Consider the following 25,768-nt stretch of genomic DNA (forward strand, 5'->3'; position numbering starts at 1 on the left):
CCTTATAACCATCCTTTTAGCATTGCCGGGCTTAAAGCTTCCTTGACTGCTTGTCAGAGCTCTGCCCCGGGCCCCGATAGAGTCATGTACGATGTGATTCAGCACCTCCACCCTGCCACCAAAATCACGCTACTCCCACTTTTCAATACAGTAAAAGCTCGTTAATTCACTACTCGTTAATTCGAAATTTCGGATAATTCGAACTAGTTGCCGCGGTCCGTCCCACAATGTATTGAAAGCGATATGTAACACATCCCGCTAATTCACACTGAAATCCGCACCCCCACCGATAATTCGAACTCCGCATCATTGTGGATGGGGAGAGTGCTAGTGCGCGGGAGCACGGTGGCGTCGCCGCGCGGGTCGCGCAGCTTTGCTTTTTCGATCAGCAGCAAGGACGATAACACCCTCGCCGCGCGCCATGTTCTTTGCGTACGAGCGTGAGCCGGCGAACGCGGCTCAATCTCGCATGCGCGAGAGGGGAAGGTGGGGCGAAGCACGCCCTCTCTTGTCGCGCGCGAGGCGAGGGAGGGACCGGGGGACGATCTTCGGCGGCTGAGGCAGCTGCTGCTTGCGGCCATGCGGCCGCCGCATCTTGAAAGCGATCTGCGTCGTGGCCAAAGTGCGCGCCCGCGTGGGCCTCGTCTTCAAAGCGATCTGCGATGTTTGCAGAGTGCGCGTATTGCCGGTAGCTTCATATGCGATGTGCTTTCTACGTTTCGTTCGCGTTAAAGCGAGGGCTGTACGAACGTCAATTCGCTCGCTGCTACTGCTGCGTGCCCTCACTCCAGCGTTTTTCAGCGAGTTGCCGCGGTCATCGAGCGAGATGCGTTCATGCTCACCTGTGCGCGCGTGACACAGTGCTTGTTAATTTGGTTAGTAAGCAAATGCTCACAAGTTTATACGTCCGATAAAACTATTATCCTTACTTCGTATAGCTATCTACTAATTTTCTATCTCAATCGATGCTTCGCTTTTCGCGCGAGACGGAGACTCTTTTTTTTTTTTTCCGCCCCAGTCAGCGCAACAAACGCGTGGATGGAGCAAGAGCCATCTCGACGTCGGGCGCGTCGGACCTCGCTGGCCGCGTCCGGTTACGTTATTGGCTGCGCCAGAGCTTCGAAGTATAGACGTTGTTCACGCCAACGTGACGTAGCGTGTGCGCGCGTGCTCACGCCACGTCAGACTATATACGCGCTTTAACCGAGCGATTTTTTTCTCTGACTTTCATTAGTTCGAATTTTCATAGCATCCCCGCGGAATTCGAATTAACGGGCTTTTACTGTACTGTCTTGGCTGCTGGGTATCTTCTGTCTAAATGGCAAGAAGCTATTGTTATCCCAGTTTTGAAGCATGGTAAGGATTCTTCATTGCTCACCATTTACTGTCCTATAGCCCTTACGAGTTGCCTTTGTAAGCTTCTTGAGAAAATTATCAATTGCCATCTTGTACGTTTCCTAGAGTCCAGCAATATTCTTTACTCATTTCAATGCAGCTTTAGGGAAGGCCAATCTACAGCTGGCCATCTCGTGCGCATTGAAGCAAACATCCATGATGCATTTGTACACAAGCTGTACTTCTTGTCTCTATTCCTTGACATGTTAAAGGCATAAGACACGACATGGCGCTAGGGGATGTTGCGAGACCTGTCAGAGATGGTCATACGAGGAGGTATGCTTAACATTATAGAAAGCTACCTCTCCAACCCTACTTTCTGAGTCAGAATTGGCAATGTATTGTCCCGTCCATTTATACAAGAAACTAGTGTACCTCAAGGAGGCATACCCAGCCTCACGCTCTTCATTGTTAAGATGACCTCGCCCCATGCATCGCTACCTTCAACAATTGTCTATTCTGTCTATGTACACTATGTACAAATAGCCTTCAAATCTTGTAACCTTGCAGTTTGTGAGCGACAAGTACAGCATGGCCTAAACAAACGATAAAAATGGGCAGAACAAAACGGATTAAAGCTTAACCCCCAGAAAAGTTCCTGTATACTTTTCTCAAGAAAAAGACATCCCAGTATCGTACTTACTGCAAGGGGTACAAATAGCTGTAGATAAGGAGCACAAGTTTTTAGGTATTGTGCTTGATGCCAAATTGACGTTCATCCCACACATCAAATATATGAAGTTGAAATGCCTAAAAGCAATGAACTTATTGAAAAATCTCTCCCATACAACATGGGGAAGTGATAAGAAGTGCCTATTGAACCTCTACAAGAGCCTTGTTCGACCACGTTTGGACTATGGTGCCATGGTGCCGAGAGAACAGCAATTTACAATAGGTAGCGAGGCACTGGAAGTGGTAAGGGAATACATCTACTTAGGGCAGGTAGTGACGGCGGATCCGGATCATGAGACGGAAATAATTAGAAGAATAAGAATGGGCTGGGCTGCGTTTGGCAGGCATTCTCAGATCATGAACAGCAGGTTGCCATTATCCCTGAAGAGAAAAGTGTATAACAGCTGTGTCATACCAGTACTCACCTACGGGGCAGAAACCTGGAGGCTTACGAAAAGGGTTCTACTCAAATTGAGGACGACGCAACGAGCTATGGAAAGAAGAATGATAGGTGTAACGTTAAGGAATAAGAAAAGAGCAGTTTGGGTGAGGGAACAAACGCGAGTTAATGACATCTTAGTTGAAATCAAGAAAAAGAATTGGGCATGGGCAGGACATGTAATGAGGAGGGAAGATAACCGATGGTCATTAAGGGTTACGGACTGGATTCCAAGGGAAGGGAAGCGTAGCAGGGGGCAGCAGAAAGTTAGGTGGGCGGATGAGATTAAGAAGTTTGCAGGGACGACACGGCCACAATTAGTACATGACCGGAGTTGTTGGAGAAGTATGGGAGAGGCCTTTGCCCTGCAGTGGGCGTAACCAGGCTGATGATGATGATGATGATGCCATGGTATATCACTCTGCTGCGCCGAGTGCGCTAAAAATACTGGATCCCGTGCACTACCTGGGTATCCGTCTGGCCGCAGGTGCCTTCAGAACAAGCCCTATTGAGAGTCTATACTTCGAATCGAATGAGTGGTCCCTTAAGTTACAGAGAACATGCAGCAGTTTCACAAATTTCCTGAAGGTACAGTTTAACCCTCGACACCCTTGCTATACATCCATTAACAATATGACATCTGTTGCACTATTCTGTAATCGTCCCTCAGCAAGGGAGCCTTTTTCAGTGCGGGTCAGGAAACCCTGTGAGGAAATGGGTGTCTCAGTCTTTAAACATTGCCTGACGGCGTCAGTGAAGCTGTTGCCACCTTGGCAATGGCAACTTGTTGAATGTAGCACATCATTTATTGAGATAACAAAACACACTTCAGATGTGCACATACAGATGCACTTTCTGGAGCTTCAGTCAAAGTACAACTGCCCAGAGTTTTCGTAGATGCTTCAAAGTCACAAGCTGGCGTCTCTGACGCGGCTGTTGGTCCATCGTTTTCAGAATCCGATGTTGTACACCCTGAAACCAGCATCTTCACGGCAGAGGCCTGTGCAGTACTATAGGCCACTAAACACACCAAGAAACCAAAGCTCCCAAAGGCCATTACCGTATTTACTCGATTCTAACCCACCCTTGATTGTAATGTGCACCCTTTTTCGTGACCAAGAAAAAAGGGGAAAAAATGCTCTCAATTGTAACGCGCATCCATTTGCCGTGACCTAAAAAAAAGAAAAGTTCCTTACAGTACCATGCACCTCATTCTTTCATACAGAAATACAACTTTCTCTCATTTCGAAAAAACGCATTTACTCCCAATGCACTAAAGTTGTGGTAAATTAAAAGAAGTCGCAGTTCCGCCCTAAAGGCGAAGCATTGATTACGATAGCAAATTAGTAGACAGCTATACTAAAAGTAAGGATAGTAGTTTTCTCGGCCGTATAAACTTTTAAACATTCGCTTACTAGCTAAATTAACAAGCACGGTGTCACGCACGCACAAGCAAACATGAACATGACTCACTCAATGACTGCGGGATCTCGTTATCAAAACGCTGGAACAAGGAAGTGCAGTAGTAGGAGCGAGGGAATTGACCTTTGTGTGGCCTCTCGCTTAAACCCGGACAAAGCGACGAGAACACAGCACGGTTTGCCTAGAAGCGTAGACTCTTGTCTCCGCCGCAGATCGCTTTCACGATAGGGGCCGCGCGGCTGCCGCTTATGTAGCAGCCGCCGTTGTAGAACGCCTCTCCTGTTTGCGCCAGTCCCGCACGCAAGTTTCGGGAACTCCGAATGCTTGTGATGCGGCCCGATTTCTGTCTGTCTCCACACACATGATCGCTTTCCTTTTAATTGCAGCATTGTGACGGATTCGGCATGTCCTTGCAGTCGGCGCTTCCATGCTGATAGAGCAAATGCAGAAAACGGGAAGACGGACGGTGCACTAACCTAATCCAAAGCAAGCACTGCCTAAGCACACGTACTGCAGCACATGGAGGAAGCTACGGCAGCTAGGCTCGAAGGGCGTACGTGGCGGCCATTTTGAAGTGCCCATGGCGATATGGTATCGCAGATTTAGAGTTGTACTTGATTCTAATGCACATGTAATTTTTTTGCCCGTTTTATCGGACAAAAGTGTGCATTTGATTTGAGTAAATATGGTATATTCAGATTCCTTAAGTGTCGTCAAAATTTCAGTCGCTGCAAAAACAAAAATTCTGTAATCAACAACCTGTATTCATTGCTCTGCAAAACGTATGCATCCAGCCAATAGGTTGTATTATGTTGGATGCCTGGGGACAGGTGTATAGAGGGTAATGAGCTTACAGATAAAATGGTAACTTCCATAGCTAAAATACATAGAAATCTGTTCATACCCATTCCTGTCACAGACTTGAAGCCATTCCTACGTAAAAAAAACTTGAGCTATTGGCAACACTTGTGGGAGAAGCAAACATTGAATTAGCTCCATGTAATTAAGCCTGTTGTAGGGAACTAGCCATCATTAACAAAGTCATGACGATCTGAAGTTCTCTTTTTCTGCCTTAGAATAGGGCATTCAATGGTACGCATTCATACCTTTTAACTGGCACTTCTAACTGGCGCTTTCGCAGATGTGGCGAAACGACTCGCTGTACTTCACGTCTTGCTGGAGTGCCGGGAAGCAACAAAAAAGCAACGACGTCACTTTCCTTTGGCATTCAAACAACATATCCCCTTACATCTGATGCTGTTTCTTCGCCCAGGACCTCTGAAAGCAAAGCACTGCTTAACTTCTTACATAATGTTGTACTGCATTTCATTAGCCCGAGAGATTCGTAGCCTTCCCTCTATCTTGAGGGTATCGCTGCGACTGTACTGTTTTGTAGAGCATGTGCCTCCAGATCCTTGTGCTCAAGGCTCTTAGTGAGGTGGTAGTTCTAGTGGAATCGTGACATTATTTTTTTTTTTTCATTTTAGAGTATATTTTATGGCCATCGCTCACATCGCTTGTTCTTGATATTATTTTAATAATTTTATATTTTACGTACCTTACAGGGAATTAATATTTTAGGCCTCTATACAGCCACGATACATCTGATAGTTCTCACTGACTGCATCATCGACCCTCCCACACCATCTTTTGGAACCCTTTGATCATCCCTGGCCCTTGCGCTATAAAAAAACCCTATACATCATCATCATCATCATCATCACTTTCTGGCATGTCCCCCAACTGCTCTCCACCAGCTGTTGAGGCGGCAATTTGTTCTCCTAATGGCTCGATTATGACAACAGTTATCAGTGGCATTCACTTTGCATGTGTGATGGCCACTAGTGTCCCAGCTGCTAAAGTTTATCAGTTACTGCAATTTGCGCTTTCGTCAAAAATCTGGAGTGCCGGAAATAGGCTGCAGCTGCCACCATATTGAAATACTAGTAACTCAGTCTATCAGTCTCGCATATAAGGTGTGGGGCGACTTTGAGGCTAAGGATTCTGGGGAAAACTCGGCATTATGATAATTGAATAAGTACTGTGCAGTATGTCTAGAACGAAAAATCAGTAGTTATAACCGATCATCGCTATATCTGGACTGCCGTAAAAAAAGCTGCCGAGCATACCTTTGTAGCTCGGAGACCAAATTTGCTACTTGCGCTAAAAACCAGACGTTGTATAGACTGTGAAAAATAAAATGCTTATTTATACCTCTAAACAGCATGTCAAGCGTCAGGCGCACTGAAATAGTCAGAAGTCTGCACTTGCTTTCACGGGAGTTTCAGGCTCACAACTGCGGTGTTCAACTGCTGAACCAACACTAGCGGCAATAATTTAGCATGCATGAAATCAATGAGCGAGTTGACTGACGACAGTGCACTTCGCATGAACATTGAGGTCGGTGTCAAAGATGGGTTGTTGTCAATCTCGTCACCTCCGTTATACAATGCCACCGTCTGTTGTGACAACGATCATCCCATCAAAGATCTCTTCGCATAACGAGGCAGCACTACCTGCACCTCTCAGAAACTCCTCCATTGAAGCTCCACCTGCTTCATCATCAGTAGCGACATGCTTCCAGAGCTCGGTAATGTCAGCGACTTCCACCATGTTGGTTTCAGGGGTTTCACCCAGGTGCACAAAGCCTGCTTTTTCCATTGATCAGCATGGTCCCTGGTTGCAGCCGTCATTATGGCAGTGCTATTTTGTGGGCTGACACTTCGAACCTTGCAAAATTTGCAGCTTTGTCTAAGCAATACAACACTGCGCTTTGTCAGCGCCGTCTTCTATCAACTGGGCTGTCTGCTTCTGCTTCCGTGGTGCAGGGTTGCCAGATGGCCCCAACAAAGAATAGCCAAAGGATCTCAAAATGTAGCCCAAAAATAGCCAGACCCAAATTTTTCATGAGTGAAAAGTAGCCAAAAACATAGCCAAAACAATTGACATTGTGCATTTGTCCCATAGATGGAGTCCAGATCTCGTCTCATATTTCCGGCTCCAAAATTACTTCCGACGTATGCAACCAGCACAATACTGGCCTCAAGATCTGCGTAAAAAATTCTAGGGAGAGCTGCCACTCAGATGTGGATTTGAACACCACTTATTGTTAGAATGAGCCAAATAATTGTTTACCAGATTCACTCATGATGTTATTAATATTTGTTGAGCCATGTTCTGAGCTAACTTTAGTTCACATGTCGCTTCACCCGAGGCATTATTCTATAAGAATCGGGAAAAATATTGCCAGCTTGAACCTCGAGGATCAGCTTCGGCTGGCCACGATGTAGAGCCTGATAGGCGGCCCAAGATCAAGGCATATTGGAATAGGGATGCCTTTCCTAAGCCCGATTCATAAAATAAACATGTAATTTCTCTCCTCCTCTCTCTCTTTCTCTATCAAGTTTGTACTTTTCACTTGTTAGCAGCAAATGCTGCCGCTTGGAGGCACGCTGGACTCTGGAGAAAGCTCGAAACCTCGCATTTTCCTTGTGCGAAGAAGCGGCAGTTGTGACTGCAATTCACCTTTGAGTGGGAACAAATAGAACGACCTGCTGGCCCATAACAGAAGAGGTGAATTAAAGTTTATAGTTTTATTTGCCCCCTGGATTACGGTGCTGGCAATAATCCAGGTGGTATTGCTATCGAAAAGAGTTAAACTGTGCAATATTCAAACAGGGATTCTCTGGCAAGATTCTGGCAATATGAAAATGTGTACGTAACTTTGTGTGAATGCAGGCATGAATGAGTGTGTTGCCAAATTTCCGAGGGGGGCTGTGTACCTTACTTTAGTGCAACATGAAAAAAAAGTATAATTCTACTAGGAAACACACAGAATGGATTTTGTGGGTCACGCACGGCTGTAAGTTAAGTACAAAGTGGACAAACGGGTCTAACAGATTCAAGCACTATACATAAGACTGGGTATTCAGCAGAACACTATATACACCTTTACAAACTGGCAAGAAATATTTGCTCAACCGCCACTGCAATGTGTGCAAAATTAATAAAATATGGATCTATTAACAGTGCCACAAGCACCTAATATGTATACAGTGGCATAGTTAGGTCGTCTGGCACGCGGGGCCCATAGGTCTTCTGTCACCCCCCCCCGGGTGTAGCCGGCGGAAAGAGGGGTCTCTTCAGACGTATATGACACCCCACTGGCCCCTTGCACCCGGCGCCCCCGGCCCCCCCTGTTGCTACGCCACTATGTATATTGAACGCAGTTTCTTTTTCTTGGCACAGCTGGAATATACATGTGAGCAAATACGATGTAATGACTAGTAAGACGAACAAAGAGGAGTTACAGTGATCATAAAGTATGTGCATATAAATACTAGGCCATAATCACAATTACTCGTATGCACATAGTTTAAAGGGAAAAAATATTGGCAGGAGTACAATATGACAACCGATGAGTTGTCATCCTGACGTTGGCAAGGCAATGGCTCACCTACCTTTGGCGAGTCATTGCCTTGCCATCATCACTGTGTATGAACATCGTTTTTCATATTTTTTTACGCAGTTATCATTGTAATAATACGCAATGTTCAAGAGGTACCACGAAACAATCAACTTCCGCGTAATACAAAGCTGCTTGACCAAAGCAAAGACTGAAAAAATACACTGCGTAGAGTCCCAGTTGATACTTCTCACACTGGGGATTTATGCAAATGGATTAAGGGGGGACGCGGCTTTCACATCGCGAAAAATGGCCAAAAAATCTAATTTTCGAAAATCACATTTTCAATTTCTATTACTCTTTTTCTATCTGATTCCGAAATATCATCACTGTAAACCACGTAGAAGTGCTCTAAAAATGTGTTTTATCAGACAAGGTGGTGAAAAATTTTGCGGAAATAAAGAAAAAAACTGAATTTTTCAAGCCACAATAGCTCCGGAACGGCACAACCGAGCGCCGCCACCTTGGTCTCGTTGGAAAGCGCATTTCTCCGTCTTCAAATTTGCTGCTTCAGCTACCTCCTCCATACAGAAACAAGCACACAAAAAGCAAATGATTGAAGGTCGTGCCGGAGTCTGCGATTGGCCGCGCCTGCCACGTGACTCCAGCGCAGTTCGCCATTGGTCCGGCGCTTTGCACCTCGCGAGTCTGGAAGTCTCCTCTGGTCGTCACCTCAATGTGTCAAAACGGGCGCTACGCGGACATCGCAGTAGCGTGGCCAATCCCTACGTTTGTGGATGTCTCAGACCCGCAGCTAAGCATACCGAGCATTGGCGAAGCGGACATCGCTACCAAAATTCGCGTACAGAATCCGGACATGCGGCTAAGCCTTCCAGCACTCGGTATTTCGGACCAAGCACATCGCCCACGCAATCCTCGGACCCGCTGCTAAGCATTTCATGCATAGGAGTCTACAAGTCGGCGATCAAGCACATCGCGCGCGGATATCTCGAACCCTCGCCTAAGCATTAGAAATGGGCATGGGCACCTCCAACTGCGCGACTACGTAGCACGAGCGTCGACTCTTTGCGCCCGCGACTAGGCATTTCGCGCATTGGCACCTCGGACTGCGCGGCTAGGTACTTCGCGCTTCGGCACCTCGGACTGCACGACTAAGCACATTCGAGTGTCGACTCCTCGAGCCCGCGGCTACTAATTTCGTGCATCGGCACCTCGGACTGCGCGGCTAGGTACTTCGCTCGTCGGCACCTTGATCTGCGCGAATCAAAGGGCAGAGACCCAAAAAGTCACCTGTAAGCAAAGACAGCAAAAACTACAATGCTGGTGCATTTTGAGTGATGTGAACTGCTCCAAAAACTTTGAGAGACGTTTCCTCAAAAGTGTGTTTTGGGCGCTTTGCATTGTCTGTGGAAAAGGTAGCATGGGAGTGCCTGGACCAATTTTGATCCCGTTTGTTTTTATCTATTCCCTGAAGTGTGCTTGAGGTTATGACAGTCTTCAATATCTTGCTGAGAGCTCATTTTTTATTATGCTTGCTAATTTGTGAATGACACGTTCTGGCACAATTAGAAAAAGTGAACATGATGTTCTGTGTAAAAAAAAAATGAAGCAGTTAAAAAAGAATTGGAACTGTTGTACCCTGTAGTGCTCTTCTGAGCAAAGATTAAAACTACGGGCAGCCCCCTGGCACGTTTTGTTACAGTGCCAGGTTTTCCACAAGTGTAACACATGTAACATTATGTAACTTGAAAACTAGTCAAGATATCGTAATGAAACTGCATATTTCTTTATTTCAGACACTTTTGAGTGTGGCTGCCAGATTTCGTTGCTCTAGATGAAAGAACACAAAAGTTAGCTCTGATCGCCACCTCCCCCCTTAAATATACAATCTAGTCCCATTTGAATTAACTTCCACTGCCACTTGGACCATGTAAAACTGCAGAGTTGAAACACGACAGAAACTGTTCATCTGGCTCAAAATATTTGCAGCGGTCCCCACTCTCTGCCCAATCAAACTTAACGTGAAGGAGAGCTTGCAGAGTCTCATTTGACATGCGGTTTCTCAATTCATCCTTTGTCAACTAAACCTGGCTGAACACGCATTCGATGGCTGCACTCGAAAGAGGCTGTGCAAGTAGGGGCAACATATCTTATTTAAAGCCAATTTTTTCGTGAAGTTACTGGGTAATTAAATAATGCAGTGGTTTGCAGGAAAACCAAGCAATAGGCATCAAGGAACCCTTGGTAAACGTTGAAAGGACCACTGGCGAAAATGACGCGCCACGACATGCGTGCGAATACTTGAGCTGTTGTGCAAGTTCATAAGAGTTTGCTGTATGGCAGCAGGCACGGAACACATACTTGACAGGTGTCAGCCCCACCGTTTTTCTTTCTGAACCACACGTGAACCGGCAGCAGGTGGCGCCGAAATTAAAACAAAAAGAGAGCTTAGTGCTGGAAGGACATATAAACATGGCAGCCATGACTCAACGCCTTTCTCCAAGTGCCGGAACTGCCTAAAAACACAACCTTTGAGACTGCCTACATGTCCTTCAAGTAGCAATGGGCTTTGGGTCTTCATAAACAGGCATTCGCGAAATTTGTCAGTGTTGACGTTGTTCTTGGGACTCGGAAGTCCTTAAGACAAAAATTCCCAAATATAGCCATGTAGCCAACTAGAAATTTTCAATGCCAACCTGCATAAAATGTAGCCCAATTTGGCAATTAATAGCCCAATCTGGCAACCCTGCAGCAGCACTTCACATTTCACTTTTTTTTCTCACGTGTAGCTAGATCGTGAGATTAGTGGGCAAGGCGGCTGGCGCCATCTTGTGGCGCGCTGCACCAACTAGCAATGCTCTCTGTGGCTTTCGAAATCGGCGCGCTGGCAATATGCTGTTAATAATGACAGATACGAACTCGTGTAGGCAAACGTATTGCCCAATCTCGGCATTGTTCATTTAAGGGGAACTTATGAATGCAAATTTCACAATTATTCCGCATGGAAAACGCCATTCAGAAGGCAAAATTTTTATCGGTAATCTGATATGCAGTGAATAATGTATCTTTATATATGTTTTTTTTTTTCTCATAGCCCTAATGTATAATTTGGCACTCTCAAGTCAGCTCATCGTTATAACTGATATATCATTATATGTGGTATCGCTATAAGTGGACTGCACTGTACAGTATTGCGGCTTTATGCTTAGGTTTCGCGGCTTAAAGTACTATCAACGTCATGCTAACTCCAAGTTTATGCAGCAGCTAAGTGGCCTTGAAGAGGCTGGATTCCTAAAGTGTGTAGTCTCCCTGTCTGAGAAAACCTAGCAAATAAAATCAAGAAAGGTTGTGCACATCAGTGAAAAGAAAGAGAAAAAACTTTTGCAGTCATCTCATATGTGCTATCATGATCAGTGTGACTGCTTTGCCGCACGCTTGTGCATTGTACCTCATATTGAACATGATATTGCATAGAATATTGCCAGTGCACAGTGTCGCCCGTAGGTGCCAGAGCGTCCGGTGTCGAGCATGAAAGTGATCATATCTCGTATACCCAAAGGCACTCGATTGAGATTATGGCCCTTTCGCACAATTCTACGTCTGGTGCCGAATCTGCATACGATGCCTATCGGGTGGCACCAAACCAGCGTTCTTGAAGCAACGGATGCATATTTCCAGACAATAGCCTAATCACGGCCCGATGTGTGGCACTCCGTGCTGCGACCGTCATCTCAAGCGCCATAAACGATCCCACATTGGTGGGACATGGATTTCCTTGCTTTTGCTACATTTTTCTCACCAAGGCACACATTACACACTGCAATAGGTGTGCAAAAACCGTCATCACATGTCGGTAGCAACACACGTGCCGCTTCAAATGGGCGATCGACAAACAAGATGATGGCCTTCACGTCTTTCCGGCGCAAGTGATTGCTTTTGGCACCTGGTAGTTTTCATAAAGAAAAATGGCGACACCCGTCTAATGTAATGTGGCAATAGTTTATGCAATTTTAGTGCAAAGAAATTGCATTTAAACACATTTTGGTGCCTGCTAGCCTTGTGCAAGTAGGTAATATGCGGGGTCATGTTCCAGCAAATTTCGTTGATGTGGGATTGTAGTACAGCGTCACTTCGTTGTTGAGAGGTACAAAGTGCATTGAATCCTATGGGCATTCACTGGGGATACAAAAATATTTTGTTGTCGAGAGAATTCCGTTATCACAGGTTTAACTGTATTGGCACACAGGGCACTGTCTTAATGTTCTCCTAAGAGAGCATTACACTGCGCATTGTAGGCATCGCCATTGAAATGCCCAGTTTCAGGAACTTATAGTTTTATTTAGAAATAAGACCCAAATAACCTGTTAGCTAGTCGAGGCCTACCACATTCATAAATATTTTATTGAACGAAAGAAATAGTAGAAACGCTGACCAAAAAAAGGATAGGTTCAAAAAAAATTATTTTCAGTTCTCTAAGGAAGCTGAAACATGTTTAAAGTTTTTTTACCTTTTGGTCAGCATTTTCACTACAGTCAAAGCCTGCAATACCGAAATCGCCGGGGAAAGCAAAACATTTCGCTTTTGCGGGAATTTCGTTAGCGCGAGAATGAGGCAGAAAAGACAGGGAAGGGAATTGGCTTGCAAAAAAAAAAATTTATTGCCAGAAGTCAGTCAGCTTACTTTGCCGAGCCTTGCCTTGCAGCAATTTTACTGCTCTCGACTCGCACTGCAAAAAGTGGTCCATTGCCACGTCGTCATCATGCTCACTGAAAAATGAATGAATTACACTGAAGGCATTCAACACATCCCGCGGGTTCGCAGTCTTCTCATGATTAGGTGTCTGGTGGTCATCGGCATCGTCGGCACCTTGGCAAACGCTACTTATGATGACCTCATCAGTCATCTCGTCATGCACGACAACGCCTTCATCCACACCAACGAACTCATCGATGCTGAGGCCATCCAGAACACCATCTGTCACGGCAGAAAGTTCATCCCATGCATGGGCCACCGATGGCGGCACTGCGCCGTCAGCACTGTCAACTAGTGCACCTTCAGGCGAATCTTCTTGCGATGCCACTGGATCAGCGCATGATGCTTGCCGAGTGGCAATGAAGCCGGCATGTTTAAAACAATTGGCTATCACGGCTGGCGACGTCGCAACCCATGCGGCGGCCACCATCTCAAGCGCCATGAACATGTCCGCTACGGTGGGACGCTTCAACTGGAGGTTCAGCAGCAGACATTGAATCAGCCTCTCCCTGTAGGCGCACTTGACGCTACAAATGATGCCTTAATCAAGCAGCTGCAGCACGGAAGTGTAGTTCGGTGGAAAAAAAAACCAAGCGCACGTTTCCCAGTTCCACGTCATCGACATGATGGGCACTGCAATTGTCCAAAAAAAGGCAGACCGATCTGCCTGCCTTTCACATGTCTGTATCGAAGGCCTCGAGCCAGCTGCCAAATATGGCCCGGGTCATCCATGCCTTCAGGTTCGCGGTGTATTGTACGGGCAGCCGACGATTTCCCTTGAAGCAGCGGGGCTTCTTACTTCTGCCGATTACAAGCAGTGGCCGTTTTCTGTGCCGTCCATGTTAGTGCACAACAAAATTGTTACATGCCGCTTGCTGTGTTTCCCCCCGCAGCATTTCTGGCCTTTAAAGTCCAGGGTCATCGATGGCAGCATCTCGTAGAATAAGGCCGTCTCATCTGCATTATAAATATCCGAGGGCTTGTACTGGTCCAATACTTCTTTGTTGGTCAGCAGCCACGACGACGTTGTCACAGGGTCAACGGCTGCTGCCTCCCCGGAAATGACTGTGGCCTCTATGTCGTGGCGGGCTTTGAAACGGCTCAACCAGCCAGGGCTAGCCTTAAAATCAGCGTGCCCAAGAATGCACGCGAAGTCCAGCGCTTCCTGCTGAAGAACTCTGCCAGACAGCGGCACTTTGTTGGCACGCTGTTCACAAAACCATGCAAACACCGCCTTGTCTACGTCTGGAAATGCCGCAGCGCTCATCGGTTTGTTCTTCACACTCACACCATTTCCGAGCGCGCTGAGAATGGAGGCCTTGTTTTTCAGAATCGTAGATATCGAACTGCACGCAATCACAAATTCTTCGGCGATATCCATTCTCTTCCTGCCCTTTTCAGCTTGGGCAGTAATTGCAGCCTTATCCTGCAGTGTCATAAATTGCCTCTTTTTGGCTGGAGGAGGCATCTTAGCAGGCTGTCAAAGCAAATGGTCCGATTGGCACATAGACACACAATTGACGCACTCTAGCACCAACGACACTGAGCACACGACCATGTGCGGCGGTACACAAAGCCCACTGATAAAGCATCATCCGGGTTATCGGAGCCTTCACGTGTGGTAGATGTCGATTTGGCTGCCACGCACGCAGGCGTTTCGCTCCGCATTTAGCACATGCTGTGATGGCACACAGGATTAAATAAAATGTGCTCACTGCGAGATCGCCTACGGTTCTTGTCATTTTTTTTTATTTGTATCATTTAATTACTAAGAATTGCATTTTTGGCCCGGACACTGTGCAGTCACCCGTTGCGACGGGCGAACTACCACCATCATCATCATCGCTGTCGCTTGTCACGAGGTGGTGCGAGGCTTTTTTTTTATTGTAAACAGTGATGGCAGCGCCTACGCAAGTGGCTGTGGCAGTAGTTAATGCAATTTAAGTGCGCAACGAATGCATTTGAGCAGTTTCCGGACACAATTAGTGTTACGTGAGTAGATAATTTGCGGACTGTCGTTGCAGAAAATTTTGTTAAGGAGGGATTGCTATAAAAAAAGTTTCGTTGTCGCGAGATAGGAAATGCATTGACTCCTATGGCCGTTTGCCGGGGATCCGAAAATATTTCGTTGCGGCGAGAATTTCGTTCGCTCGGGATTTCGTTACTGCGGGTTTCGGCTGAATTTCATCCATTCAGTATTCTTCCGCCCAACCAGACAAGATATAATCTAACCATCAATTTCATTCTTAAATATTCTACCTCATGTTAGTCAAACCTTACAAAACTAAGAAGTAAAATTTGAACTGTATGATTTGCTGATGTGCTTTGCATGTCTTGCATGGACCACCTGTCTGTAAAATTGTCAGTGCAATAAAAGATTAAGTACAGTGCCCTTCATACTGTTTGATTTTTACATCAGTCAGTGACCTGTTTTATTAATAGCATGACATTGATCAGTGTTTTTTTTTTTTGTCTTAATAATTGTGTTATTCTGTATGCCACGCTGTGTATCACCATATAATGTCATGCTTGCTTTTTTTCCTGCTTTTAAATTGATGCATTTTTCATTTATAATGTTTAATTATGTGCAGTCTAAATAATTTAGTTTTATACGTTGCCATAAACTGTAATTTTTTAATCTTAGTATTCCTAGTATATTTCTTAGGCATGTGCAAATACTCGACCATTCGATTTCAAATCAATTAGCGAACATTGGATTATAGATATGGAAATTGAATATCTAATAATCAGTTTCAGGAATATGTAACCATTCAATTATCGGTACCTTCTGTGAATGACCCTGCTGTGGTTGGTGCCTTGACATACGCAGCATCGCCGCGATGCGCAATCTCTATCGGCACAAGGTTCCGCCAGGTCGACGATACTGTTTGAAACGATTAATGCAATGTGAACAGAGGGACCAACAAAAGCAGCACATGTGGAAAGCACAGAAGCATGTGTGAAGATTGGGCTGACAAGCCACCAGAAGGCATGCTGATCGCATCAAACACGCGTGCTTATTGTTTGCACGTGCAGATTTGCCCAGTTCGGAGCTTTCTACCCAACCCACATGTGCACACACAGGCCAACTTTCATGCATGCTCACGGTAGTTGCCGGCTGATCGACCACGTATCCCAATTCTGTTTCAATGGCTGTCAATGTAAGTGTACGCGCAATTTCACAACCAATAGAGCCGCCCATAGGAACATATTAGGGACAAGCTTTCCTTGACAGTTGGTGGCCCGTTATCACCTATGCCAGCAGCAAAGTTTCATCACAGCCGCACCGTCGGCCGCACAGTCGAACCTGTTAGGTCAGGTGTCAGCGGCTAAAGTAACGGTTACCGAATTAATGCAGATCTATTTACAGTGGTCGCGCGACCCTCAGAAAGCTGCCAAACCGCCTCGCCAATGAAAGCGAGTGCACCAGATGACCGTTCGTGTTCGCGGCCGCCATCCTTGTGAAATAGTGCACAGTGGCCCCTCTTTCCGAACACTGTTCGTAGGTGCACAACGGTTTATTTTCGTAGTTTCAAGTGACCCGTCGCAAGAATAGCTTTGGATTTGCATGGCAGGTCCGAAAATATCATACGACAGCATGCTGACTCCTAGCTGCAGACACATTTACATGGGCAGCAGATGGATGCAGGCAGACAAAAAAGAAGTGGGGTGGGTTGGGAGGGAAAGAGATGTCGCGTGAATATGCCGTGGGCCTCGCAATGTAAGAACTCTTTACCATCAGCACTGACCGTGGCCGATGCGTGCGGCGCCGATGACTGCGCGGAGAGCGGTGTTGAGAGATGGGATGCGCATTCCCTGCTTTTGTCTGTTGTGCAAATTGGCTTTAACAAGCTGATAACCCACGGAAATCACCTGCCATAAAGGTGGAAATGTCCTCCTGTTTTGTGGAAGATAACTGGAAATCAGAAATTTCTACTAGAAGATTGCCATTAAGCGTAGTATGGCCCACTATTGAACTGGAAACCCCATTGGTATTTGGAACAACATTGTTATTTCTTCAGTTTGAAAGGAAAAAAGCAGTTGATTCAATTTTACAGTAGCAATAAACTTTATTTAGAAAGAAAATTGTGCTGCAGACATTCTATCGATAAAAAAAATTTTTGCAGACCTTCATATATGAACTGAATTATCAATGCTGGCATACTGATTTGGCGTTCTCTTTAGTAAGAGTAGAGCATACTACACGTCTGAATTCATAAGTACCTTAGTTATATCAAGATTATTGTTAAGCATGAATAACAAACAGCACACTGACTGTGTTCTTAGATCTTTCTAAAGCATTTGATCATGTTGCTCATTGTCGCCTATTCTCGAAATCATCTGCATTCCGACTGGGTTCATTAACTTTATCTGGGCTCCGAAACTTTCTGTCCTTGCAGCAGCAGTTCACTGTCATTAATAACCGCTCATCGTTTCCTTCTGACGTTATTTCTGGAGTATCCTTGCAAGGCAGTGTCCATGGTGCTCTTATTTTCTTAATTTTATTAATGACCTTGCACAAAACATTTTATCGCAGATCAGGCTTTTCGCAGACAATTGCATTGTATACTGTACGATAACAACATCCGATAACCATTTATTATTACAGAATGACCTTAACCTTGTCAGTTTCTGGGGCTGTACATGGCAGATGACCCTGAACTCAGAAAAATGCAAAGTTATGTCCTTCTCGCGAAGAGAATCTAACTGTCGCTTTTCTTGCATCATAAATAACACCATCGTCCCTCTGGCATTATCATATAAGTACCATGGCATTGAACTTGCAACAGATCTTTCCTGGAGTACACACATAACAGCTACCTGCACAAAAGCCTCAAAAACTTTGGGTTATCTCTGACGGAACCTGCGTAAATCCCCTGCTACAGTTCGTAAATTGGCATATCAGGCTTTTGTTCACCCACCATTATAATTCGCTTCATTAGCATGGTTTCCACGTCAAAATTATTTAGTTTGTGTGCTAGAATCTATTCAAAATAGAGCAGTGCGCTTCATCGCAACTATGACAGAACTTGCAGCGTAACGAAAATTAAGGCAGATATTTTGCTCCAGCCACTTGAAACTCGTCACGCGATGAGTCTTCTATGTCTTTTCCTTATGAACGTTCGTGGTAATCGATCTCATGTGTTGCCTCTTGAAGCACCAGAGCGCATGTCATGTCGCCTTAACATAGCCATAGTTTCATGCACACCTTTGGCAATACACTGTCATTTAACGCATCAGCAACATAACATCAGTGTCATAACAGTATGGAGCAGTCTTTCTGATAACATTGTGTGCTTAACAATTTGTGACACCTTTCAAGAAAAAATGCAAAGCTTCTGTAAGTAACATTGTATGAGAATGTTTTTGACCTGCTTTCTTTCCCTGTTTTTCATACTTGTAATATTTTTTTTGTGTGTTTGAGTGTATTATTGTGATTACGCTGTCTAAAGTTTACCCTGGCCAAACATTATTGAGCTTCGTTTTTCTTATCTTGTGACTGCCTGTATTAATATTTATATTGATTACTCCTACACAAACACTTACATTTTATCCCCACTTATTCAGTGTCCTTAAATGGGCCTGTAAGATATTCTAAATAAATAAATAAATAAATAAATATGTGATTAACCTCCTGAGCATGTGCAGCGCTGTGTTTATTGCACAAAATTTGGAAACATAAAAGCTTGTGTTAAGTTTTCTGATATTCAGTTTGATATTCAGCCTTTCTTTTTCTTGGTTCCATTCGACATTCGATTTGAAATCTGCTATTCGGTATTTGCACACCCCTAACTTTTTTTTAGTTTCTTCATTTGTAATCCGTTTTTGTAACCATGTTTTCTTCACACTTGCAGTTCTCATGTCTCGCCACACTACTGTATTTCCTTATACTTTTCCATGATGTTTTCCTGTGTTCTTGTTTTGCTTTTTATGCCCCCCCCCCCCCCCTCATCTTACCCAATGCTCCAGATGGGGCCTGTAAGGTACCTTGAAATAAATAAATAAATAAATGTTTTAAGCATGGAAGTGTCTTGCAATCCTTCGAATGGTGAAGTATAAATTTTATTGTTATTGTCTTTATTTTTATTTTTTTTTCAGCTCCTTTGGTGGCTCCAGCGTGGCAGTCAGGCCAAGTCTCCAGGGCTCTTCTTCCAGCCCCTGGAGCCACTGCCAACGCGCTGCTCACCTCCTGAGCATGTTGTCTGCCAACCACTGCCAGAGCCAAAGCTTGTCGCTGCTGAGCAGACAAGGCCCAGCATTGAAAGACAGGTGGCGCCGGTTTCCATCGAACAGGAGGCGCCCTCTGTTGTTACCCACACGGCACCCATTGACATCAACTGTCCCGACCGGAGACCAGGCTTGTAAGTGAGAGGGACAACAATCATAAACATTTTAACCAAATAAACAATTGATGAATAATTGATTATAGGACCCCTTGTGTAATATTGTCACATGGTTGTGCAGTGGGTGCAGGTGATCAGGGAAACAGAGCAACTCGAGATTGTGCGGAGAACTATTTATCAGATAAGCTTGTGCCCGCTAAATTTGGCAGAAGCGACAAGCATGTTTCATGATCAAATCAAATAATGCGATTTATATTTGGTCACCTATTTATTGGGGTGTCATGGCAGATTCTAGATGAACCGATAATTATTGTGACAGCTCTAGAAGTTGCGCCATTTACAGCAACAATTGCTCATGAGAAAATCCATGTAAAGGATAAATTCTGTTAGGTGATGTTTATAATTTATTTTGCTCATTGCATAGGCACATGCATATGATGTGCATGCACATTGTTAAATTGAAACTCCAGAAAAAGAAAACCTTTATTATTCACAGAAATAATTAAATGGTCTTCAATGAAGCAAATGTAAGAAAACTAAAAAATTATTTCATTGCATCGTTCATTAATTGAGGTTCAGTATGTCAGCGTCTGACAGTACACACTGTACAGTAGAATTCCAATAATTTGGCTCCGGTTAATTCAATTTTTCAGTTAATTTAATACAGACAGAAGGACGGCTGGCACCCATGCATTTTTATGGGCACAAACTTTTGTTTCTAAAATTGGTCTCTGCCAGATAATTTGAGCTTGACCAGTCGGCACACATGCGCCTGACCCCTATGGTGACCACAGTAGATACCTTTCTGTGGCAACATCTGTCCCAGCAGTGCTTAGTAGACAGTGAATGCATTGAACACACCATCACTTCTCATCGAAAAAGTTTATTTTTGGCCCGCCCTAGGAAGGTTTTCAAGCAATAACCGTAGCTCACAATGTCTGATTACGGTATTTACTTGATTCTAGCATGCACTTTCAGTCTTGTTTAATGAAAATTGGGCTGAATATTGCCTGCGCAGTGCAATAGGGCACTAAATCAGAACCGCCTTCGCAACGGCCGTATACTTTACCGCATAGCACTAATGCATTGCGGTGGAGCTGACCTTTAAACCGTGTGGTGAGGTTGACTTTAGAAAACTGGCCACCTTTGTGCAACAGTTTTTGTTCAGTACATCGCACAACTGCAATCGTATGATACGTTCTTTGGCTGCTAGATCCCATGTAAACAAGAAAAGGTGCTAGGCACGCGCGATTGAGAACAGTAGCCATCCACTGCATCACCTTCCTCAGTATTCACTTGCCGTCTCACGTGAAGTTGACTTTAGAAAACTGGCCACCTTTGAGCAACAATTTTTGTTCAGTACATTGCACAACTGCGATCGTATGACACGTTTTCCCGCTGCTAGGTCCCATGTAAACAAAAAAAGGCTCTTGGTACGCACGATTGAGAACAGTAGCCACCCACTGCATCAGCTTCCTCATTATTCACCCGCCGTCTCACATGAAGTTGATTTTAGAAAACTGGCCATCTTTGTGCAACAGTTTTTGTTGCTAAAAAACAGGTGCGCATTAGATTTCTACTTGATTGAGGAGCTCTAATGTGATTCCTACACTGTTTTTCTACTTTGGATACATATAAAGTGGGTGCACGTTTGATTTGAGGGCATGTTATATAATGTTATAATGTCACTGCCAAATGAATCAGGGGTGTTTTGGCAGCTTTTTCTTTTGCACCTTGTTTAATTTGATCTGCCCAGTAATTTAATCGATTCCTGTGGTTCCCGTCTGGGTCGAAATAATGGAAATTGACTGTCCAAGGAAATTACAACAAAAACATTCTCATATTACTCAATCATTTAAACATGAAATCAGAGTAACTTATGCAGTTAAATCTAGGTTTATTGAACTACCTTAAGTTGAAAATTCCATTAATTAAATTTTGTTAAATTAGGGCTTTTTTGTTGTAACTGTATAAACACACATGCTCCCATGACAGTCTTGTTGGGTATGCTGCCGTGAATTAAACTGTTTTCACCAGACATGCGTGTTAATTACCCGAATGAAAAATTCCCGACTCTACCTGTGTAGGACAGGTGAGCTATGCAGAAGTGGTCAAAGTAGTACTGCTGCGGTGGGCTTCCAATTTTTCAAGTGAAGTTTTCTTTGCCTCATTGTCCCACTTAGTGGGTGTTTGTTTCCAGTTAGGCAAAAACTTGGGGCACTGGGTATGATGCCATTCTTGATCACTCTCCCAGAATAGACAAGTAGAACAAGAAGGCAAGGAGTCAGCAAGGGAAAATTGAATGACAGAGCAGCGAGGAAGGGGGCGACAGAAGCAGCCAGGTGTAAAGGAAAAAGTGAAGTGAGCGAAATGGTACCAGAGCCTGCATTGAGTGTGCAATAGATGAAAGGCCCGAAAGAAGCCTCCAGTAGAACAAAAACACCTTCATTATGCTGCAAAGCTTCGTGCAGAAGCTAGGCATTTGCCCGCTTGCAAACACGAAGCGGAACGACTATTGGTAGCCACGAGAAGCGAGGAGCATAATAACGGCGCGTAGCAACCATCGCTCATAAAAGTCGTAAATTCGAGGGATTGAGATGTTGAACATTTCTCATTATGTCTCGTATTTCTCAAAGCATGCATCTCTTCTCGCCATTGCACCAAGTAAAGAATGCCGTGAACAAGAACAGACTCTGTTCTTGCTTCAATGCCCCAGTTTGTTTGGTACATTGCTTGCAGTCCTGACATGATTCCCGTGCACATGTGTGAAATTGCCCTAGTTGAAGTCGCATCACTCATTATGAATGCCACATTGATCGTGGAACAGATGTACAGTGCCAAAGAACAATAGACACATGGGCCACATGTCGCATCTAATACACTAAAACCTTGTTATAGTTAAGTTGAAAGGGGAACTAAAATTATGCTGTTATATTCATTATTGCATGTGCTGCAGTATGAATCTCTGTAGGGAATGTATGGGGGATTTCACTTCTTTAAATACATTTTCAATATTACGATGTTTTATTATAATGAGCTTTGTCCATATGTTTAATGTGCATTTATGCTGTGAAAACTATGCCATGCCAACTTTGAAGCACTTGCGGGAAACTGTTTAAACCCTGATCGCCATTTGTTGGCAGCGAGTCAACCAGGCAAACTTGGCTCAATTTGGCCACAGTTGCTGGCTTGCAGAACATTGAGTCTCTTCTCAGCCATGCATTGCAAGCCACACCTGCAAGTGCGTGGACACTGATCACAATGCATTGCGTATTGCACGTCACTAACATGTGGGTCTTTCTCAAGTAGACCACCCAAGTGTGCATGCAATGTGTAATGACGTTGCTAAATATGAACTGCTGTGCAAATCAAGAAAATGAAGGGGAAAAGGGGAGGGGGGTAGCAGTTTGAATTTGGTTTGAGTCGCTCGCGATTTTGTGGAACCCACTTCCACAGCCTGTGCATTGAGGCAAAAATGTGTGCACACAATTCAGGTTTATCCTTTGCGGCCTTTGCAAAAACCAAATGCAATGAAATTTTGGTCTGTGCAAAAAGCCTAATTTCAGATGGTGTAGATATAGCAGCCTCCATGCAAATGTGAGTGGATGCATGACCCAGAATGCTCATGAGAATGAGCATGGCTTTTTAGCATGATCTCCGAGATTACTGTATTTACTTGAATCTAATGGCAATTTTTTTTCTCTACATAACCGGTGCAAAAGTCATGTGCGCCGGTTATGCACGACCCTCAAGCACGACCCTACATCTGCATTACCATATTGCCATTGGCATTTCAAAATGGCCGCCTCGTATGCTCTTTGAGCCTAGCTGCCTTAGCTTGGGCTTTGGTTGGTCTACCATCTGTCATCCCATTTTCTGCATTTGCTCTATCAGCATGGAAGTGCCAACTGCAGAGATACGTCGAGTTTATCTTGATCCCGCATTTAAAAGGAAAGTTATTGTGTGTGTGGAGACAGACCAAAATATGGTTGCATCATGGGCATTCCGAGTTCCTGAAACTTGCATGCGGGACTGGCATAAACAGGAGAGGCGTTCTACTCTAGTGGCTGCTTATGACGCAGCCGTGCGGGCTATATCTTGGGAGCAATCTGCGATGGGAACAGAGCCTATGCATTTAGGCTCACCGAGGCCCAATAGCTTCGTGTGTGCTGTGTTCTCGTTACTTGGTTCTCGTTACTTGGTTCGCATTGAAGCGAGAGGCTCCTGCTGCTTATTTCCGCATCTTGATAGCGAGCTTCTGCAGTCATCGAGTGAGACGTGTTCATGTTTGCTTGTGCTCACGTGGCACCATCCTTGATAATTTAGTTAGTAAGCGAATGTTTACAAGTTTATATGGCTGATAAAACTGCTATCCTTACTTTGTATAGGTGTCTACTAATTTGCTGTCGCAATGGTTGCTTCACCTTTCTGGCTAAACCGTGACTTTTTTGTTCATTGCAACTTAAGTGCATTGGGAGTAAACATTGTTTTTCCAAATGAATGAAAGTGGCACGTCTGTATGAAAGCATGAGGGGAACGGTACTGTAAAGAGCTATTTCTTTTTTTTTTTTTTTGGTCACGGAAAATAGGTGGGCGTTACAATCGAGGGTGTTCTTTTTTTTTTTTTTTTTTCTTTCTTCTTTTATCGGTCATGGGAAACGGTGCACGTTACAATCAGGGACGCATTAGAATAGAGTAAATACGATGGTTGGTATCCGTGGCATGCATAAAATTTGTTGCATATCCACTTACTGCCAAGGACAGTATATTGTCTGCTTATGTGCTAATTAGAGGCTGTTAGTAAGAAAATTATATAATTTTATTGCATAGCCTTGCAGCTTTGCCATGATTGTTTCCAAAGTAATATGATGGTACTACTTTTAATGTGTAAGCTTTCTTTGGCGAGTACCCCGGCCCAGTCACATGAAAAGTGTAATGCCTTGTATCTGCATATCTGCACAAACATACATAATTTGCAAAGTTAAAACATTTAATCGTTGTAATACTGTAAAGGTAGATGATTGGTAGCTTTATAATCAATAAAGAACGATTTCAACTAAAAAAGATGGAGCATACAGTCAAACCCACTTGTAACAATATTCAAGCACCACGAAAATTTCATTGTTATAACCAATAATTGTTATAACCGGGTTACACGAAAAAATAAAAATAGAAGGATAGCAGAGCTGTTGTGAGAAAACTATAATGGTGGGAAGGCCAGTGCCCCTCCCGACCACCTTCCTGCATCCAGTTGCTGATTGTGTTCACTCTTTGAAATGCTTCCTGGGTGCTCCAATTGCGTGTAACAAGCTGCGACTGTCTGCATTAAAGAATGGCACTGCTATAACAACTGCAAAGAGGGGTCACGAGTGGCAAACGATGTGCGAGCTCCGCCGAGGCATCACTTTGGTGGTCCCAAGGAAGGCCCTTTAAAAAATGTGAGAAGGTTGCTGCGACAGCCTGTCAGCTTGTGAAATCCAGAAGAAATGCTGAGGCGAGATCGCCACGAGCATCTTGCCACGTGCTTCCAACTGGCTTGCACCCAAAAACCCTATGTCCGTCAGCCTTGCAAGGTTTATGCAAAGCTTACCTACATCCTTCTCCGAGGCATCGAGGTGCTCCACGTAGTGCAACGGACGGTTCCTCGCAAAAACAAAGCACCGGAGGGACTGAGTCACCTGCCGGGCCACCTGTGAGGACTTGGTTAAAACACGTTGGCAAGCTAGTTGGTTGGCTAGTTGGAGGAAACGTTGAGGCAGCCTGCCCTACCACTTCATTGATGCCATCGTCGCTGTCGCTATCCGATGCAAGCATGTTTGCAACAATCGCCTCCTTGGTTAGAACTACTTAGTTTCCAAATCAATACATACGTGCTTTCTTTTCACCGTCAACGTCATGCATTGCCAATGATCAGTGGGCGGATCAGCCATCTTCCGTTTCGGCGGCGAGTCAAACGAGGCTGAGAAGCCACGTGGCCAGGAACGATTTCGGCGCAACCAACAAAGACGAACGTGAGCGATTAAGCTGTTTGCAGAACTGTGCTGAATGGGGAGCCAGCAAGCCATCTGGGAACAGTGCAGTTGGCATGATCCATTCGTGTTTCAGAGGGTGGCGTGGCATAGAGCTATGGGTGCAGCTCATTCATGTTCGGAGCAGTGGAAGGGCGATGGGTAAGAGGCACATGGAGAAGGCTGGAAATAAGTGCACGGTGGCTTTCGGGGCAGTGGACCATTGCTCAGCGGCTCAGATTTCTCATTTTCTTTTGTTCTTTTCAAGGATTTCGTATTTCACTACTTTTCGGCACGGACACAGCAGCCA

The 25,768-nt window shown here is 44.6% G+C and overlaps 1 protein-coding gene across 2 annotated transcripts in view; it reads left to right on the top strand.

The window, feature by feature from the left end:
• Positions 1 to 25,768, top strand: part of LOC126538497 (tyrosine-protein phosphatase non-receptor type 7-like) — a 172,647-nt gene that overhangs the window by 43,651 nt on the left and 103,228 nt on the right. For both annotated transcript variants that reach the window (XM_055074816.1, XM_055074817.1), the window contains exon 4: positions 19,206 to 19,468. In XM_055074816.1, the coding sequence (XP_054930791.1) occupies positions 19,206 to 19,468 (263 nt within the window). The remainder of the gene's footprint in view (positions 1 to 19,205; positions 19,469 to 25,768) is intronic.

Source organism: Dermacentor andersoni, chromosome 4, assembly GCF_023375885.2.
Source record: "Dermacentor andersoni chromosome 4, qqDerAnde1_hic_scaffold, whole genome shotgun sequence".
Classification (NCBI taxonomy): Eukaryota; Metazoa; Arthropoda; class Arachnida; order Ixodida; family Ixodidae; genus Dermacentor; species Dermacentor andersoni.